Below are 19,924 nucleotides of genomic sequence, written 5' to 3' on the forward strand. Positions count from 1 at the left end.
AGGCTGTCACTGAGTGCTGCTCAGTTTGAAGGGCTGTTTTCCTGCAGACACTGGTTTGCAATCAGCACACTGAACACATGCCATAGCAGTAATACTAGTACGTTGTCTCTAGTACTACTAGTCTCTTACAGATAATCACCTTGTTTTAAACATGATCCAGCACTTACCCTCCATCTGTAGTTAAACGCAAGGAAATTGATTTCTATTAACACTTTTAAAAAGTAATTTTATCATTGTATGAAGCACAAGGCCATTTTCTTTCCTCTTTTGAAGCTGAAGGCAGCACAGCTGAATAATAAGTCCATAGTCTGCTAGAAGAAACAGGTCCAGCTTGAAAGAGAGGAAGTGTAGGTCTGAGGACATGTGTCACCTCTCCCGCTTGATGCACAGTGTCAGAAGGAACAGAGAACATCCTCTAGGGCATGGATGGCTCAGAGCATCTTTCACACATTCAGCAAAATGGCAGAAAAAAAGACTCCCAAGATCCACTACAAGAATTAAAATTGTACAGTGATTTATTTAAAATCTAGAAATATTTTACATTTTTACATTAGTGTGCAGTTCATGTGGTCTCAAAATACAGAGTGCAGATACATGTATAAAAGTACAACGTGGGGCTAACCACAGGTCTCAGTAAAATTACCTTAATTATTTAAGGCATGAAACCCCCTATCTTATATCTTAAAAAGTCACATATAATTACATTCAAAAATTCTTTTATGCAATTCACTGAACATTAATTAAATCTGGACTGGTAAAAATGCAGATACCCTCATTTCAGACTGATACAGCTCAGTACAAAGCCTGTGATAAGGTTGAAGAGTTTCACCAGTGAAGTTTGTATAGTCTCTTTTACTCTCAAGGAAATTAACACACATTCTTCATGAAAGAAGGCAGAATAACTTCTTACACACGGTAGTTCCAGGACCAGATGAGCAGCAGATGGAGCGCCAGGTACATTTCTCAGTGCTGCTCAAGCCTTTCATTTTGGCAGGAGACAAAGCTAACATTGGTTATGAACTACCATAGCACCTCTCTACACAGATGTCAGGGAGTACTGTGTGCCTTGGGAATTAAGAGAGTAGAGCTGAACTTCAAGCAACATTCTTTAAGTCTACATTCAAAAGCTTATTTGTATAAGAACAGCTTCTGTACACCATTTCAGAAAAACTGGTGAGACGAACATCAAACACATTAATGGCATGATTTACTGTGACCAACACTGCCTATGATACCTAAGGGGGTTCAGCAACCATCTTGAACTGATGGTGACTGCAAGAATTTGGACAGTACCTACGTAGCTGAGCTAGGTTACCCTTAACGAACATACTTTACAGCTTTCCACCTTCTTGTCCAACTACGAAACAGTCAATACCAAAAAGTAATATATCTACAACCATCTTTCTTAAAAAAGGGTAGAATCAATACAATATTTTGTCACCTATGAAACTGACTATCCAATAAACCCGAACATTGTTGTTGTCATAACTATGGATCAAACTGAGAGCATGCCTGCAATGTGAGACAAAAAGCCATTATTTTGCATATTCAGCCCTTGGGCCAACAGCTAGCACGTTATTATTTCTAGCACTGAATTGAACTAAAGATATTGAAGTTTGCAACCCCTTTTCTTTCTGAAGGGTCATTACTTATCCCCACTAATTGCTTAATTGCTTTTCAGCCCTAAATACTAATTAAACCCGCAAATAATTTTGCTTTCTAGCAAGTCAGGAATGCACTCTATACTTCCATTTTTCAGTACAAAAATGTACTGAAAGTTAGTTCAGTAACTAGGATAGTTATCTGACGATTTCTTTACATCTGCTGTATACTTTGAGCTCTCTACCTGCAGTGTGAATTTGTTCCATTAACATTTGAAGAAAGAATATATGCAAGACAGAATGGAAAAAATCAACTATTTTTTCAACATCAGACAGGAGAGTGAACTACACATTGACATAACTCCAGTGTTTTACCTGTAGGAACAAAGAAACACTATAGCTAAAATTAAGATATATTCACAGTCAAGGTTCTTTGTGCTACCCCAAACCTAAACAGCCAAGATACTACTATTCAGTTAGCTTCAGTGATAGAACAGCCCTACTGCAGATGCATAGCCTTAGTAATTAAACCTTCATAGGTCAGAATCATTTGAGGATGCAGATATCTTCCAATCTGCTTTGCAGAACACACTAGGATACAGCCAGACCTTGCCTTTTGGTCACTTGTTTCAAGTTTTTTGTTTTAACCATTACAAATATTCCCCTTTCTTGTGACTTCTCAGCCAGTTACCAGTGTTTTACACATACTTTCACTGCAGTACTGAGCAAATGCAGGACAATATGTTCACTAGTGAATTACAATACTCATAACACAGTAGCTACATTCAGCTATTTTAATTCCAGTTAGTTATCCATTTGACCAACAGCCACAAGATGAACCATTTGCAGAGATTAAAAACCCCCACTATTTTCCAATGTTCAACACATCAGTCTATATTAGTTGATATTCCGTATAAAATGTGAGAACTTAAGCTGACTTTTAAGCAGCATGTCTTATAACTATATATTTTTCACAAAAATTAACCTCTGCCTTTCTAAATATCGCTGCAGATCTGTGGAAAACTGCGGCTCCAATCAGTCAATATGTTTTAAAGAAAATTCCATAAAAATATCACATCTAAAAGTTCAATATAATAGTCACCTTTGATCGGACCTAAAATTAATGTGCAGTCAAATCTGATTTAAAAAGTCTGACTAAAACGACAAGGATTGAAATATTTACATTATACACATTTTGCAATTGCAGTGCTATTAGAAAGTGGAATGTTTGAAAATTAAAATATTAACTCAAGCCTCCCAGAGCAGCTCGACCAAAGCAGCCTCTTCATTATGTGTATTTTATGAATAGGAGACATTTCTCATTAATATTAACATTTACATTTTTGATGTGTAGATTACTTCTCTGCCCAATGTTCTGTAGAATTATGCTCCTGAACTACCATAATCTCCCACAAAGTCATTAAGTTAAGTGTTAAATAATATTCGTATTTATAACTATGTGACAGCATGGACTATACATACACACACACACTTAAAATCTTTGATTTCTTAGGGGTGATTCTAGATTTTAAAAGTTGGATTTATGTATAAACATAGTTGCTAGAAAAATCTATCTAAAGCTTTAGAATTTAGTACTGGCAAGGCTTCCATTTCTAGACTACAGAGAAAGAAAAATTGGACAACCTTTAGATCTGTTAAATTGGCTCACAAGCTGATTAGCGTAATTTTTTTTCACTAATAGGCTATTTCACTGGCAAAGGATGCAGCCACTGAGCTCCAGAGCTCACACACATTTATACTAGAATTGGGCAGACCTACACATAATCTCCTTGGAAAGATTACTGACTGAAGTCCATTTGTCCCTTGGAACTGCTCTCTCATCGTAGCCAGGTAGAGGGCACCCACTGGGGTTCTGTGTCAAGTTTGTTTATTAATCGAAGTAACTCCTGATATGCCTTATCAAGATCAGAATTCACAATTGCTGTATCAAAGTAGTGGCCATTGTTCTGTTCCATCTCCCTTGTCTTCTCTATGATTTCTCTCAGCTCTTCCGGCTGCAATCAAAACCAGACAATTAATGTATGCGTGTAAGCCTCTCCCCCACAACCACAGAGTAGGGAAAGGTAACAACTCGACTCAGAAAAGTCTTTTACACAAATTTTCATGTTATTGCTACCAGCTATTGAAGAGTTCACAATAATACTGCACCATGATACATATTTGAAAGCTAAGGGCACTCAAGACAATCCTTTGATTGGCTGTAAATAGTGAATCAGTAAGTAACTGTCCCAGAGTGAAGTAAGAGAAGAAGATCTAGCACTGCTCATTTTATGACATTCATCTTACTGAGGCTCTTAAGTTTCTGACAAGTTAGGTTGCTAAGTCCATTACCCTTCTGAAAAAGACTGGAGGTGGCAGAGAGAGTGTGAGAAAGAGTTTGAGTGGTGCAGAACAAGACAACATTCCTCTGAAGATGTACCACTACAAACACCAAACAGCCAAAGGCAACAGCTATCTTTGAAATATTTTCACCAACAAACAGCAATGAGAACCACAGGGAGAACTATACGTTTAAGTTGATTGAATCACCATAGCAAAAGTGACACTGCAAAAAAATGGAAAACATGATTTGGGAGCTGGAAGGGACTATGTCAAAAGCAAGAATATTGCAGATAGAGATAAATGATGCAAAAGGAGAAGCAGAAATGGTTTGGTTTACTTCAGAATTTTTTTTACACTTGGATTCTAAAAGTGTGTTGGTTTTTCTCTTCTGCAGCTTATTTTTGTAGTATATAAAGGAATACTCAGGCATAATTTTTGAGATATTTTCTAAAGAGGATATTTTCAAAGGGCACTTCAGGCCTCCAAGATTTTTTTTCTAGGTGTTATATATACTTAAAGTCAAAGCCACATACAGGCATACATGCAAGAAATACCCTTTTCTTTATCAGGGGAAGGGGTTTAACACACTAGGTTTACCCAACTAAAATAAATACAACTCCAATACAATTAATCAGGAAGAAAACAGGCATAGTTTAATGCCAATAACAGTGTATTCATTTGTATTGGAAATAGATTCTTTGACTACTGAAAAAAAACCCACAACAACAAAAAAACGCAGTACATACATATGATAAAGTTTCATTCATTGCATAACTGAAGAAGAAAACATGCCCATTTAGAGATGACAATTTTATTGGACTCAGGCAAATAAAAAAAGGAAAAATAATAAGAAAAAGCCCTCTGTTTTAATACTTGGACTTTAATAGACTTTTAGATCTTACATCCAGGCAATACATCACCGTTGCACCAAACAAGGACAGCAAAACCACCTAGCAATAGAACACAGTGAGGTACAATTCCTGACCAACAGCCGTATTAGGAGTCCCCTTGAGTTATGCTGGTAAGACTGTTTTTCCTCGATATGAACTGCATAATGTTCATTTCGTACTTTGAAGATACTATGGTGGCAAAGTGCTGCCACCAACCACCGTAGCGTAGATTTCACTTAAAAAGGTGAAGATCAACAGATTTCACTATCCTAGCAATAAGCACTTGGTATCTCATAAGCTAGTAAGGACCTTTTCCGAGCTTTCAGACATCCTGGTTTAATCTATGTGTTTCAATTCCATTCTGCAGTACTAACTTCTCATCAACTAAACGATCTGGGTAAGCTGAGATAGCGACATGACTCTGGTTGAAACATGAAAACTAATCCTACTGGATCAACAATCATTTGCTCCCTAGAATTACTCTCCGGTTTACCTGAAGACAAAAGTTGGGTTTTCCACAGTTTAGAAATGAAGAGTTGTATTTTTGTACCCAAATGCTGGGACCACAACTGAAACATTGTGCCCCAGGATTACTGAATTAGCAGTGGATTCCCTTACCGCATGCCTCTCACATTCTGTAGGCGAAAGCATCCCGAGCCCTTCCTTTAGTATGGTCTGCCTACGCACCTGGAGCACACAGATCTCAACTACACCACTTCCCATGCATTGTCAGTACCACCTCCCTATTCCAAACAGAGAGTTTACGAATTGGTTTACCAAAAGCATTCTAGATCTGAAATAAAAAGCAGCGTGGTCTCAGAAGAATTGTTAGATATTACCTTTGGGTTTTTCCCTTCTTTGGCCAATAAAGCACGTAATCTCTCTTGTGAAGGTGGTGCAACAAATATTATATATGGCTTCAAGTCAGAATTACGTAGTGTCTTCAGTGACTGCAGAAATATGATTTATGAAATATTTAATAGTTCCACACATGAAAAGGGCACTAAATGCATTATTTACATGCTATAATTGATAATATACTCTTCAAACACAATGACAATTGTACAATATATTAACATCAGTATAATTAACCCTTACAGTATTATAATCACCACTCATGAGTTCAGTCACCATTTCCTACAAAACTGATATTCCAACATTTTTCAGCTTCATGGAACCCAAACATTTACTTCTGTTCAAGAATATTCTACATAATGTCCATGAAGGAACATATCTTTTGGTATCCAAAAGCAAAAAGAACAAAGAAACAGAATCAAAGACAGCTGTCACCTACATTGCATTTTCCTCACAATGTTAAGGAATGGGAGGAGTGGCTGATACACCAGAAGGCTCTGCTGCCATCCAAAGAGACCTGGACAGGCTGGAGAGCTGGGCCGAGGGTATCCTGATGAAATTCAGCAAGAGCAAGTGCAAGTTCCTGCACCTGGGGAGGAACAACCCCAGGCACCAGTACAGGCTGCGGGTGACCTGCTGGAGAGCGGCTCTGCTGAGAAGGACCTGGGAGTGCTGGTGGACAACAAGCTCACCATGAGCCAGCAATGTGTCCTTGTGGCGGAGAAGGCCAACACTATCCTGGGCTGCATAAAAAGGAGTGCGGCCAGAAGGTCGAGGGAGGTTATCCTCCCTCTCTGCTCTGCCCTAGTGAGACCACATTTGGAGTGCTGTGTTCGGTTCTGGGCCCCCCAGTTTAAGAAGGATGTGGAACTGCTTGAGCAAGTCCAGCAGAGAGCTACCAAGATGATCAGGGGACAGGAGCATCTTCCTTATGAGGAGAGGCTGAGAGACTTGGGTTTGTTCAGCCTGGAGAAGAGAAGACTGAGGGGGGATTTCATCAATACCTATAAATATCTAAAGGGTGGGTGTCAGGACAATGGGACTAGACTCTTTTCAGTGGTGCCCAAAGACAGGATAAGGGACAATGGGCACAAGTTGAAACACAGGAAGTTCCACCTCAATATGAGAACATATTGGGGTGTTCTCCAATGTTCTCATATTGGACAGAATTCTCATATTCTCTCCAATATGAGAATATGTCACACTGCTCTGTGCGGGTGCCAGAGCAGGGGCACAGGCTGCACAGGGAGGTTGTGGAGTCTCTTTCCCTGGAGACATTCAAAACCCGCCTGGATGCGTTCCTGTGCCCCCTGCTCTAGGTGTCCCTGCTCAAGCAGGGCAGTTGGACAAGATGATCTCCAGAGGTCCCTTCCAACCCCTGTGATTCTGTGAATAGTATCAGCTTTTAAGAGAGAAGAATCTTTAAATACTACTGTTTACTTTAAATACTACATGTTAACCTCTTCTGTTTTGAAGATTAAAATACAAGGTATCAGATGCACTACTACTGTAGGCTTGGCACATTACTTTTGGTAGGTAAATTTATGTTAAGAGATGGGAAATAAAAAGAACCAAACTGTAGTTTGATTTTTCCAAAAGGTTCCTTCTGTGTGTCTCAGGACAAACAACTTGTCTCTGAGAAATCTTTTTATAACCACAGAATTAGATCAACTTTTGAAGTTATGAATTTTCAACTTACTACATGCTTTGTGACACCCATGAGCTAGTCTGAAGTATCACACGGTCCCAACTGGTGATGGCTAATTATAGCTTCAATACTACCAGACTTTACTGACATGTCTGAGTTTTAGGTGCTTCCTTTGCAGCAGCTGTAACAGCAGTGGACCTCATATCACATGTATTAGAGATGGGCTGTGTTCCAGGACTCTGCCTCTTCCCATGTTTGACTCGATTTCTAGGTTGAGGTCTGCATGCATAGTTTGTCTGTTCTTTCTCCACAAACAAAAGGTCACAGCTAAAGAGCTTTTCAATATTGTTGATGTGATGTACTTTAATCCTGTCTGTTACAGAGCTGCATAAACAGTCCCAAAATGCAGTTTCCAAGTATAATCACAAACAACTTCCTCTCCATCTTCAAAAACCTCAGCGCTCACACAGTGACTGGAAGACTGAGAGACACAAATCTTATTTTAATTAATTTTTCAATTCAGATAATTCTCACCAGCTTTAAGTATCTGGAAACCAAGGGCCCTACTACCTTTAGCAGAGATAAAGATGTGTGCACTTCCAAACAAGGAACAAGAAGGCTGTATTCGTAACACACGAAATAGAGTTAACTGAACACTACTGAAAGAAAACTTGAAATAAACAGAAGAATGGACCTTGAAAGCACACCCATATTATATAAACCAAATATAGCTCTTTAGATTTCCACACTACCTTCTACAATTAAAATATGACAGGCAACAGCTTTGCCGTACCTGAGTATGAAGATTTAAAAGGCATATCTTGCCAGAGTTGATTACTTGCCGCACGGAGTCTATGCTAGTACCATAGAGATTCTTTTCAAACTCTCCATATTCAATGAATTTCCCTGCAGCTATGTCACTCTCAAATGCCTGTCGGGAAATGAAATGGTAATCCCTGCCAGCCACTTCAGTCTCTCGCCTGCTCCGAGTAGTATCTACAAACAAGAGCAACAAAAATCAGGACAGTGATACACCTGTAGAACTGAAGAGGAGAAATAAGTATTTCTGTTAGGAAATACATTACTAACCAAGAAAAAGGAAAAAAAAAAAGGCATTTGAAACATCCAAGAAATGCAAGTATTTTATTTTCTGCAATAAATATCCCTGAACAGATTAAGCTGCCAAAGGCTGAACCTATATCTAGGGGTCCTGTTTACATTACCTATTAAAAAAACCCAAACCAAAACACCAAAAACCAAAACAAAACACCAAACAAACAAACAACAAAAAAAAACCCCAAACCAGTCAACAAGGAAAAGAATAGTTTCACCTGTGCAGCTGCATTCTGGATGTGAAAACAGCTATCAGTTGTTCACAAGTTATATTGTTAAGCTGTTTGTAAACCTAATTTAGGGTACATTAGACATTAAAAATGTAAAAACCACTGATTTATAAAGTGGTTTGGGAAGGCACTAAAGCCATCTAAATTTAAATTTACGCAGGATACGTAGGTTAAAAATTCTTTGATCAATGTACCATTTCTTCCTTAAACTTCTCTAACTCCAATTTTATTTGAACTGAAATATATGCATGTCTTATAATGTCTCTCTAACACTGGGCCGGGACACTGGATTTGCATTGACTTACCAAAGCTACTTTTTGCAACAAGATGTACCTTTTTTGTCCTTTATCCAAGAGCTGACTATATCCTGCTCAAAACCCACAAACTCCTAATTGCTATTTTCAACACAAGAGGATTTGACTGCAATGTTTAGAATACACAATTTTATCTGCCCATCGAACTTACGGGGAACTGCAGAGGCGAAACGATCCACTTCATTATTCATCAGTCGCTGCCGCAATTCATTTTGGCCGCAGTTCTGTGGGCCGATCAGTATGATGGGCCGTTTCCTATTTGCTGGCTGATGATACAGTGACATTTCCTCGTAGGTCAAAATTTCCTCATTGTCATAATCTCGAGAGAGGAAGAATAAAATAGTTGCAACATACTTGACTGTTAGTTGCATGTAGTGCCTGCCATGCAGTATCAGGTTTCAGGCGGCTCCTGACTCTCTGCCCAGCATCTAACTGCGAGTCACCAAAGCAACAGAATCCCAAAGATCATGCCTTGCCCAGTAAGACGAGGCACTTTTTACCCCTTCTGGAGAAAAAAAATGTGTTTCCATTTACTACTGATGTAATTAGTAGCATAAACTCAGGAAACAACTTTCTTGCCAAGGAACAAGTTTTAGTACAAGAATAACAGTTTATGCCCAACAACAACAAAAATCATCATCCCAATCCCCAAGTACCTTTCTAAGAATATAGTATAAATAACCTACAAACTCTCCAGGGAGAAAGTTTCCATTTACTAAACTTGATTATGCAGAGCGAGATGATATTACAAAACAACAATAAATTGGTTCATCACTGTAAAATTATGAGTGCTTCTATGCCTAAAATGCCTTTTTAATTTTACCTCTATCAACTGGTCTTTAATAAAGACACTAAATTACTACAGATTCTGCCACTTCTTTTACATCTTTCACTAACTGCTATTACAAGCCATACTACTGCTCCAAAACAGAATGTCATCAGGCAGTATTTCTAATATCATATCATGAATTTCAGCATTCTTTTCACAAGGCTATTAGAAGCAACTATAAAAGATTCTACAAAGTGCACACACTGTGCAAAAGACATTGCTTACCATCATTTTTATTGGCATTGTATAAAACCTTTTTCCGTTTCTTTTTGTTTTTCTTCGCGCACCAGAGTTTTCCTAACCAAAATAAAAATCATCACAATCAAATACCCATACAGTAAAAAATTTCCTATGCCACCCACTAACTGGATCTTTAAAGGGGAGAATTTATTCTCCAGTTTTGAAAAGGCATAATATTCTTCAGTTCATTACAACGCTTTGGTGTATTAAGCAAATGTTGCGTGCCAAGGACTTCAACTGACTCATGGCACATAAAATTCTTTAAGAAAAAAGGGGCTTTCTAAATTCCCCTACATCATCCTAATTACATTGCACAGTTACGAAAAACCATGTGATTTATACAACAAAGTGCTAAACTCAGACGTGTATTTAACATGAAGAATTCCAAAGAATCGTCCCACTTGCATTACAGAAAATGGAAGAATTTTCTACAACTTTACAAGGACAAGGTTCCAGATATCAGTAATTAGCACCTTCATGACAGTTAGATACCGCTTCCCCCCCACCCCCACCTTGGAAAGCACATATCCAACCTGATTTTTCTGGCTCCTTGTCTTCTTCTATGGTTTGCTTCATTGCTTCTCTTTGTTGCTGAAAACTTTTTCCTTAATGCATTTGAAAAACAAGAAGTAAAAAGCAGTTAACACAGAAACCATTTCCAGACTTTTTTGGTAATGATGACTTGCTCATTTTTTCCCTAAGCTGTTACATCTCTGAAGGTTCTAGCAGAATATGACATACAAGAGAAATTTAGAAAGAAACTAAAATTGCTGTGAAGCTTGTTTATTGCTTTGAAAATTTATTAATCAGGAAAGACTTGCAGAGAGCATTCGTACTATTCTGGACAGTTTTGCCTGGAAAATTGAAACTACTGGCAAGACCACATTTCTCCACTATGATGATATGGTTCTCAATTTTTTTGTGTTAAACGTGTTCTATTTTTACTAAATCATTTGAACTTCAGCTTGAAAAAAAATTATCCTATATTTAAATCAGTGTTCCTCTCAACTTACTCAAATGTTATACAGTAAGTGTGATATTCTATGGAATATGAAAAGACTTTTCTTCACTCTGTTTAACAGATCAGCAGATCTTTAATGGACTAAAGTGCAGTACATATTTCAATGCAAAAATTATATACTGACTTCAATGCCTGAAAACCCTATTACCCAGAGGCCCCCAACAGTTAGAAAGGAAGCACAACTGTTACAAGTAACTGAAGCTTGCTGCTAAGTGAAAACATCCAGACAAGTTACCACAAAAAACCACCCCATTTTTCAAATAAGCTACTTGATATGGTAAAAAACCTAACAGCCGCTCTGCTCACTAGAGGACAAGCAGGCCCATATTTCTGCTGCAGCCAGCAGAGGGAACTCTGAATCCAGAGTCCCCAAGGTGGAGAAATAAAGGAAGAGAGTAGCTCCTGAAAGATGAACTGCAGTGGAAGTGGTAGCTTTATTTTGCATTTAACATCTATACATGGAGATGCCCCTACAAGGTCAATCTTTTAAGTAAGCGAATTACATAACTACGGCTCTGTTACAAAAGGCTGAAAGTCACAGATATTTAAGGCAATGGATATTTAAGGGTATACGAGTCTTTGAAATATTGCCCCTATGCCTACGGGAACAACTGTCAAGCTTTTTCTAGAGATTTATTTACCAGGGATAAGGCCTGCCAATGGCTGATTATCTTCATCTCCATCTCTGTAAGCCTGCCACCAGTTTGGATCTTCTTGGCTGATCACATGGAGTATATCTCCTTTCTGAAAAGATAGGCCTAACTCTCGGCACGGGACGTAAGGGTCGTCAGAGGGATCATAGTCAAAATGCGCTTTCACATGTATCTGTAGAAGATCAAATGTAAAAACAGAGGGAAAAAAAACCCCTTTGAATTCTGAAGAATAACACCCCATCTTCCTATGACTGCAGTGGAGCTCCAATATATCAAAACACCAAGATCCTATAAAATGGAAACTATCTGGGGCATACAGGAGATACTGGGATGGAATCATTACTTAGCTTAACAATGGAAGACACACAGTTGTGCTAGGTTGGAGATTAAGGCCTGAATTCAACTCTTGTAATTCTAAAGTCTATGCAATTTCCTCACCATTTTAGGAGACAAAAACCCCTGAGGTACTATTTAAGTTCTTTGCATTCAAAAAGTATCAGAGATATTCTGCTTTGTTTAAATACCTAATAAATACACAGATTGAAACCCATTTGCTGGGCTTTAGGTAAAGTTTCACTTGTAAAATTTTTTTTGCCACCAGCCATTAATGTTTTTGTTTGGCTATGATATAAATCTGTGCATTCTTTCTTCAAACTGTTAAAGCTCTCTCAAGTAAAGTATATTAGCTGAAAAGATAATGAACAAGGTTTCCAGTATACAAACTTTTCCTCCCAAAGCATATGTGCAAGTTCCATCAATCCAATTTTGATATATATATGTAAAATAGAGAAACTGAGAATTTCAAAACAATTTCAGAAGCACAGGCCGTTCTACTTTTATAAGTTCTTATTATTTTAAGAAACTGAGTTAAAATCATACTAAGTTTCAGCTTAACACCATCATGTCCAAAAGTTAATTCAGGTGTTAGTCTGGTAATTTTAAAAATTAGTTTAATTGTTAAGTTTTGGTTTTGTTCCACAATATAAGTGATCTACAGAAGAACTTTCTATGCATTACTGGAAAAACAAGGTATGTGTCACCAAGCTCAAGAACTTATGTAGAGCTACTTACAACTGTCTCCTTCGCAGGAGGTGGCTTGCTCTGCTGACTGGGAATCAATACAAAGGTCAGAGTACCATGCATGTCAGCCTGAGGCGAAAAATAGAATCTTCATATACAGTATCAAAATATGGCTTAAGGTTAAGAATTTTAATAAATAACATATCTTAGAAAATGCTTCAAAAATTCCCACAGAAGGCAGTTCCTAATAGCACATCATCTACCCCTTAACTGGTTTAAAAGATATAGTACAGATACAGTAATTCAGTGGCAGTCTAGAAAGCCAAATGTTGATATTCAGATTTTAAGAACCTAGCATTCTTGATTGTACATAAACTATTTCTCTTTGAAATGGAGCAGCTGCAATACTGTCAAGTAGAGAGACTTAGGAGAAATGGAGAATAATATTCTCTTGTTGGTGTTTTTGAACAGAACCAGTGGATCTATGCTGGGAAGAAAAAATATAAAACATTATTATTCTTCTAAAATTGCTGTTACCATTAAAGCGTACAAAACACTGTCTAAAAAATTAACTAACACACTCAAATCCCGTATCTGTAAAGTACTTAATATTAAATATTGCAATCACCTTACTAACAAAGTAGAACATAATAAATGTCCTGGCTTTAAAGAATTCTAATTTGTTTGCATACTCTTGCATACAGCGTGTGTCTGCACACATAGCAAATACCTAGATAAAATGCAAGTGCCAACCCATGACAAGGTCCACGTGTGTCTCACTTCCTATACATCATTCAATGAGCCGTAACACAATTTTATGTTGCCAAAAACCCAAGTGTATGCATGTATCAAAAAATTCAGACCTAAGGCTTAAATAAAGTAACCATAACCGAGCATAACATGATTAGACTGCAGGAAAGGAGAATCCTGTTTTCAGTCAGCATGCATAGTTCTACAAGGAATGCACAGAATTTCACAGTGATTGTGTGAATAGTCTTGCCTAAAGTCATGCACATTTTATTATCACTTGAGTAGCAAGTGGTGAGGCAAAACTAAGGAAAGTAATTTCCTTCTCCTGTGCTTATTTTGGGGGAACTGAAGCATTTTAAAACCTCACTTCCATATTACAAAATACGGAAGACAACATACAAAGAATTAAAAATATTACTTTAAATTAATAATTTTAAAAATACGTTTAAAAACGTGATGTTTTTAAAAAGAAAATTAAGCAAGTAATTTGCTCTTATGTTAGTGTGGTGTGGTTTTAAATCTTTTATTCTGTAACTCTAGGTTGCAGGAGCTGCTCAAGAGCAGAACAAGCTCTCTGCAGAGAACTAAACTGCCAGAGTTGAATTATCTGTCAAGCATCTACAAAACACTCTCTTCAGAAGCACAGGACTTAGCTAAATATGACTCTTAAAAAATACATTGGGGACAATTACAGAGCGTGAAGAATGTCAGGTATCTCCAATCCAAAAAACACATGGAGATTGAAGGCTTTCCAAATAATAAGAGCCTTTTAAATGGCTTAGAAAAACCCCCACATACTTCTGCTACTGCTTCCCTCCACTTGACTTCATTCCATGCATTAGCTGAAAAATTTTAACAGCAAATTTCAGAAAAAAAAAATCCAACTAAAGGTGGAAACTATCCATTAAAAACTACAGTCTGCAATAGTGCAACCTATAGCAGAAGGCAGGTATTTGTCTTGATTTTGATTTATCTATAGAGCATAGATCTACTAAGTAAAAAAAGATTTATTAAATATATTTCACATTTTTCCCCCAACGACCGTACTAAATAAGTGCTAGCGGGCATTTCCAATGTTTTGTATCAAAGTTATAAGTTAACCTGTAAAAAATTTGTAATTTTCATGTGTTTTCTCTTTGACAGAATGGTCTTGCCTGCTGTAATCAGACCAAAGATTCATAGTCAGGTTCTAGGCATCCTGTCTTGGACACTGATCAACAGCTGGTGCCAGGGAAAAGCATGAAAAAAGAACAATACTGGGCAAGAGAAAGTACTGGTAATTCCCAGATTTTGACATTCTACCTCACAGGACCTTTGACAGAGAGAATACTTCTGCATTTACTGGTTCTTGCTGGATTTCTGGCCTGTTTTTCTGACTAGCTGCTTTTTGAACTGATGTATAATTTTGTTATGAATGGTAAAATTGTAACAAACAGAAAAATGTCTATGCTGGTAAATGGCTAGACAAAAGGGGGTTTATCAGGAGGGAAATAGTAAAAAGTCTAGTCATGTAAAGGTCCTATGTGATAAAATTTCTGGTGGGTTAAGTCTAGCCAGCATAAGCACCCACCAGCTCCTCCCTCACTCCCCTTCCCCAGCAAGACAGTTTCATAAGTGAAGGGAGAAAACCCCAACCCAGCAAGTGATGCAAACACAATCACTCAACATCTGGTTTTTATTGCTCAGCATGATGTTATATGACATGATATATCACTGTGGTCAGTTGGGGTCAGCTATCCCAGCTGTGTCCCCCTCCCAACCTCCTGCTCACCCCCAGCCTGCTTGCATGCGGGGGACAGAGGGAGAAACAGAGAAGGCCTTGACACTGTGCAGGCACTGTTCAGCAACAGTTAAAACATTGGTGCATTATCAGCACTGTTTCAGTATAAAACCAACCTAAAACACAGCATCACACAAGCTTCTACGAAGAAAATTCACTCCATCCCATACAGACACTACCACAATCACACAGCCACACATTTATTAATTGCAGACTCAACCAAAGATGAAAAATCATTACTTTCCCCTCCACATATAACACAAGCTATCAGAATGAAAATATTTTTAAACTAATGCAAAATAGGAGTACAAATGACAAGTAGAGCCAACAGGTTCCGACTGTTGAAATTAGTATTTTTTTGCAGGGCAAACAAGAAGTGTACAACTCACCAACAAGTCAAAAACTTCATTAACATCTTTTCCACGAATTTCAATGCCATTAATCTCCAGAACTTCGTCCCCTTCGTGTAACAGCCCACTCTTCTCTGCAGCACTTCCTTTCACTATTCGACTAATGATCACAGAATCCATTTCATTGCGAACAGTAGCACCCTGTGTAGTAGCAACACATTCCAAATTTATTATATATGAAACTCAAAGCCACCGGTTTCATGTCTTTAAACTGCACTAAAGATTGAAGAATTAAATTGCTCCAACCATAAGAATAATTATTTTTTAAAAAAACATTTTCCTAAGGAAACATCCATTTGAAAGATGCAAAATAGAAAGCGGGAGATGCTAAAAAGAAAACCAAAAATAATACATGGTTGGCACAAGGCCATAAGCTCCCCTGCAGCAAAACTTGGGACGATGACTTCTGTCAAGAAGCCCTGTCCAAACCCAAGTTGACAGAAGTTGTACAGGTTCAGCGGGATGGAAAATATTTTTTTCAAGAGTAGTGCAGCTACTGCTATATGAAGATACACACAAATTTATAATCTGTGAGACTATTTCTCATTTTGGAGGGAGGGAAGTGTTTCCAAGTTAAACACCACCTCTACTTTCAAATTCCAAAACTTTCACATCAATCTCCAAAGGACAAAAAAGCTTCCTTCCTTTATATATAACTGAATGAGTATCAGTACTTACCAATGGAATGTCCCGAGCTTTTTCAATGCGAACTATTTTAACTGTCTCCCCTCCATAGATGCCAACATTTTCATAAATCTTCTCATCTGTCACAGGCTCTGGTTGCATTTCTTGTTCTGCAACCTTATCGTGAGCCAGTAAGAGTGCCTAGTGTGAAACAAAATCAGCTCAGTTACAGATAATTTCTCACTTTATATGTACACAAAATAAGAGTTAAACGAACTCTTTTCTGAATTTGAATAGTCTTTGCAGGTTACAGAATATTGCAAACTGACTCAAGCAATAAAATAAAGATAATTTATCACAGCTATGTAAGCACCTACTGCTACATACTTTCCAAAACTTTCAGATTGGAAAAGAATAAAAAAGCAACTTTGAACACACAACTGTGACTGTACTTGCAGCTTCTCCTTCCTAAAAACCCAGACACTTATTTACTATGTATGTGACTGAGGATAAAGGCATAAGAAGTTACTGCAGTGAAAACTACTCATGGATTTACATCACCACCACAGGACAAAATTTCCTTTATGCTCCCTAGGGTAAGCATGAAATGGCTGTCAAAGGAAAAAAAAAAAAAACATAGATAAGCAAAGCAGCTCATCTGTTGCCCTGACCCTACTGATCTACTGCTACATTGTTTATGTGCAAATTACTCTCTAATACATGTAGAATATAGCAAGGGCGGTGCACAATCATGCACTACACTCGGTTAGGAATTTCCAGTAGTTGCTGGAAATTGGAAACTTCTCATCCTAGAAAAATATTAAGAGATTTGCAGAGCTGTAAAATAAAATCCATCCTTGTCCAGTCAGCCCAAAACAACTGCAAGAAATAAGTTATACTGAAAACAACATCAAGAAATACATCCCATAGATGAGAAGTTCCATTTTGTTTTACCTGCATGTGAGGGGCACTGAGCAAAGCATTAAGCTCCTGCCCATCCTTATGGTGACTGGGTTTCAAAACACTCTGTACCTAAAAAGAAATCAAGTAGTAACACTATTAATCTGCACAGTGATTTATCAAGCCTCCTTCCCCTACTCAAGCACAAACCCCTAGTTGCAATTATTCATTGTACTGAAAGTAAAGTATATCAACATAATTGTTACACTGACTGATCAAACTGAATCTGGTACACATTAGGAAAACATACAGTGACACCACAGGACTACTCCAGCATATCCTGCCTCAGTAATCATCTACCAAGTCTAAGCTGGTATCCCATGCATCACACAGATCTACCAATACCAGAGACTGGCAATGAGCTCAGCTACCACAGAGATGCACACAAAAAATTTAAACTATGGAAAGGAACATGGTAGTGAAATCAGTCACAATGAAGTCTACTATGTGAATATGCTGGGTCTTTTAAAATTAACTAATTTCTCATTAACATGACTAGCCTGCCTTTTCCTCAAAAGGAGATGATTTATTTTCACCCAAACTATTGCCACCAACAGCAGGACTGAAGATCCGAAGACCGGTTTTGCAATGCATCCTGGAGCCCCTGCCTCAGCATACAAGGCAAAACTTCAAAAGGTCCCAGGAAATGGGGTTTCTTTGGCTGGTTCCAAAATAATTCACATTAATGCAAGGGCAGTTTTTGCTCAAGCAGCTTCAGCTGCCTGAAAAGGTTTGCCTTCTCATACAATTTCCAGACATGCTTTGCCATCATCTCTTGCAAATATTAGAAAACCCTAGTATGTTTATGGAGAAAGTCAAGAACAGGGAAGACCCTCTTATCCAAAGGTGAGGCTGAAGAAGATACTTTCCACGGCCATTATCCTCTGGCCTAATCTGGCCAAAGGCACACAAGTCCAAAAGCACAAATGAATCCAGAGACATCATGAGTAAATTATACATAGAGCAGCACCTTTCAGTGGGATGGAAAACATTTGTTTTCAAGAGCTTTTACTCTTAAGGATGAGGTAATGTGACAGAACAGAGAATCAAGAAACCACCAGTTCCAAAGTGAAAATAACGAAGCTTTTTGTGTGATCTAACACTATCTAAATGCCTGAAGAGCCTGTATCTAGGAGCAATTATCTACAGAAATGCTAAGAACTCTCTTGGATGCTACTAGATGACTGCATTGAAAACAGTAAAGATACTTTTAAACTCTAGCATAAACGACTAAATGAACTGTTCCCATGGAGCAAGATCCTTACATTGCAAACCAAACACTGTCACATGGAACAAGATCCTGGGCTTAGCTATAAACCTGGCACAACCTCCAAAAGCCTTCCTTCTGACATCCGTAGAACATGCCTCATGGCAAATAAACTTGGTATAGCTTAGAAAAGAAAAACAAGAAGCCAGATTTAAATAACTTTTTTACTTATTTCTTTAAAACACTAAAGAACAGAAAGAATTCAGCTTCATATAGGCCCGACCTCAGTCATACCTCTGAAGTGGCCAGGAAGCTATTATCCCTAGCTTAGTCTGAATTTTGGGATGCCATACAGCAGACAGAACACTGTAAAAGCATATATTTCACTAACAAACTTTTCCTCTGTATTGAAAGAAGAGATTCTTCTAATACAAAATATTTTCTTATAGAGGTTTATTTAAGGTCTTTAACTTTCAAGGGACTTTCAGTTCCTTTCCTGAATAAGCTACAAGAAGTGTTAAATCCTTATATACCCTATCTTTATGACCCTTTTACAGAAAAACCTACTCAGAAAGCAACTTGGAAGTTCTGCAAGACAGACAACCTTCTGAATGCAAGGTCAGAGTGGGGGATTTGGCAGGGGAAAAGCAACCAACCAGGCCAAACAGTCATTTTGTGTGTGGTGAATATCCTTCAAGCTTAATTTCTGCTTTGACAAATTTCATTATTCAAAACTTTAATAGCTTCCCCCGCCCTTTAAATAAGCAAATAATAAACATTCTTCTCTTAAATGAAGCACTAGGAATGCTTCAGACTGCTATATATACCACTTATTACATCAGTACAGCTGCACACCAGATTCCCTTGTTACTCATGGTAATGAATCCCACAGATTTATCAGATGTAGAAATTTGAATATAGGCTGTCATTCCAGAAGTGACACACTGTGAATAGCATGGGCAATCCACACTAAATATGTGGCAATAATACTATTTCCTTAACTCTTCAGCCTAGTTTTTATTGTTCATTACGTTAACTTCAGTCCAAGCAGCCCCCCAAAAGCTGTCAATTTGGTTTCATTAAACACACCACAATTTGGAGGCATATGCTGGAGTGATATTAAACGTTCAGAATTTAACAGCACCTGTAAAATCTTGTTATTGCTTACTCTCAGGTGGGCAGGACTGTCAGAGGGAATATGTAATGCACATTGTAATGCACTAATACCAGAAGTTACAAGCTTCCAGTACGTCCTCTCAAGAGTACTGATCCAGTACTTGAAGTCAACAGTAGCAAGCCTGAAACCATTAAGAAACATAGCCTATATAAATTGAGCCTATTAAGTATATTTAATAGCAAGAACGTACTTCAGGTATTTGATATGTGCTGTTACAGGCCAAAAATTACAAACTGTCTTAAATGCTGCATCAAATATT

General features: G+C 37.8%; 1 protein-coding gene across 1 annotated transcript in view; it reads right to left on the minus strand.

The window, feature by feature from the left end:
- Window positions 1-497: 497 nt before the first annotated feature.
- PALS1 (protein associated with LIN7 1, MAGUK p55 family member) overlaps window positions 498-19,924 on the minus strand; it is a 62,349-nt gene continuing 42,922 nt past the window's right edge. Inside the window, exons 4-14 of the mRNA XM_075103148.1 lie at window positions 17,276-17,353; window positions 16,376-16,522; window positions 15,677-15,838; window positions 12,809-12,886; window positions 11,726-11,909; window positions 10,597-10,668; window positions 10,049-10,120; window positions 9,146-9,313; window positions 8,131-8,333; window positions 5,674-5,784; window positions 498-3,616 (exon numbers count right to left, since the gene is read on the minus strand). Of these exons, the coding sequence (XP_074959249.1) occupies window positions 3,440-3,616; window positions 5,674-5,784; window positions 8,131-8,333; window positions 9,146-9,313; window positions 10,049-10,120; window positions 10,597-10,668; window positions 11,726-11,909; window positions 12,809-12,886; window positions 15,677-15,838; window positions 16,376-16,522; window positions 17,276-17,353 (1,452 nt within the window). The 3' untranslated portion in view covers window positions 498-3,439. The remainder of the gene's footprint in view (window positions 3,617-5,673; window positions 5,785-8,130; window positions 8,334-9,145; window positions 9,314-10,048; window positions 10,121-10,596; window positions 10,669-11,725; window positions 11,910-12,808; window positions 12,887-15,676; window positions 15,839-16,375; window positions 16,523-17,275; window positions 17,354-19,924) is intronic.

The sequence above is a fragment of the Phalacrocorax aristotelis genome, chromosome 9, assembly GCF_949628215.1.
Source record: "Phalacrocorax aristotelis chromosome 9, bGulAri2.1, whole genome shotgun sequence".
NCBI classification, from domain to species: domain Eukaryota; kingdom Metazoa; phylum Chordata; class Aves; order Suliformes; family Phalacrocoracidae; genus Phalacrocorax; species Phalacrocorax aristotelis.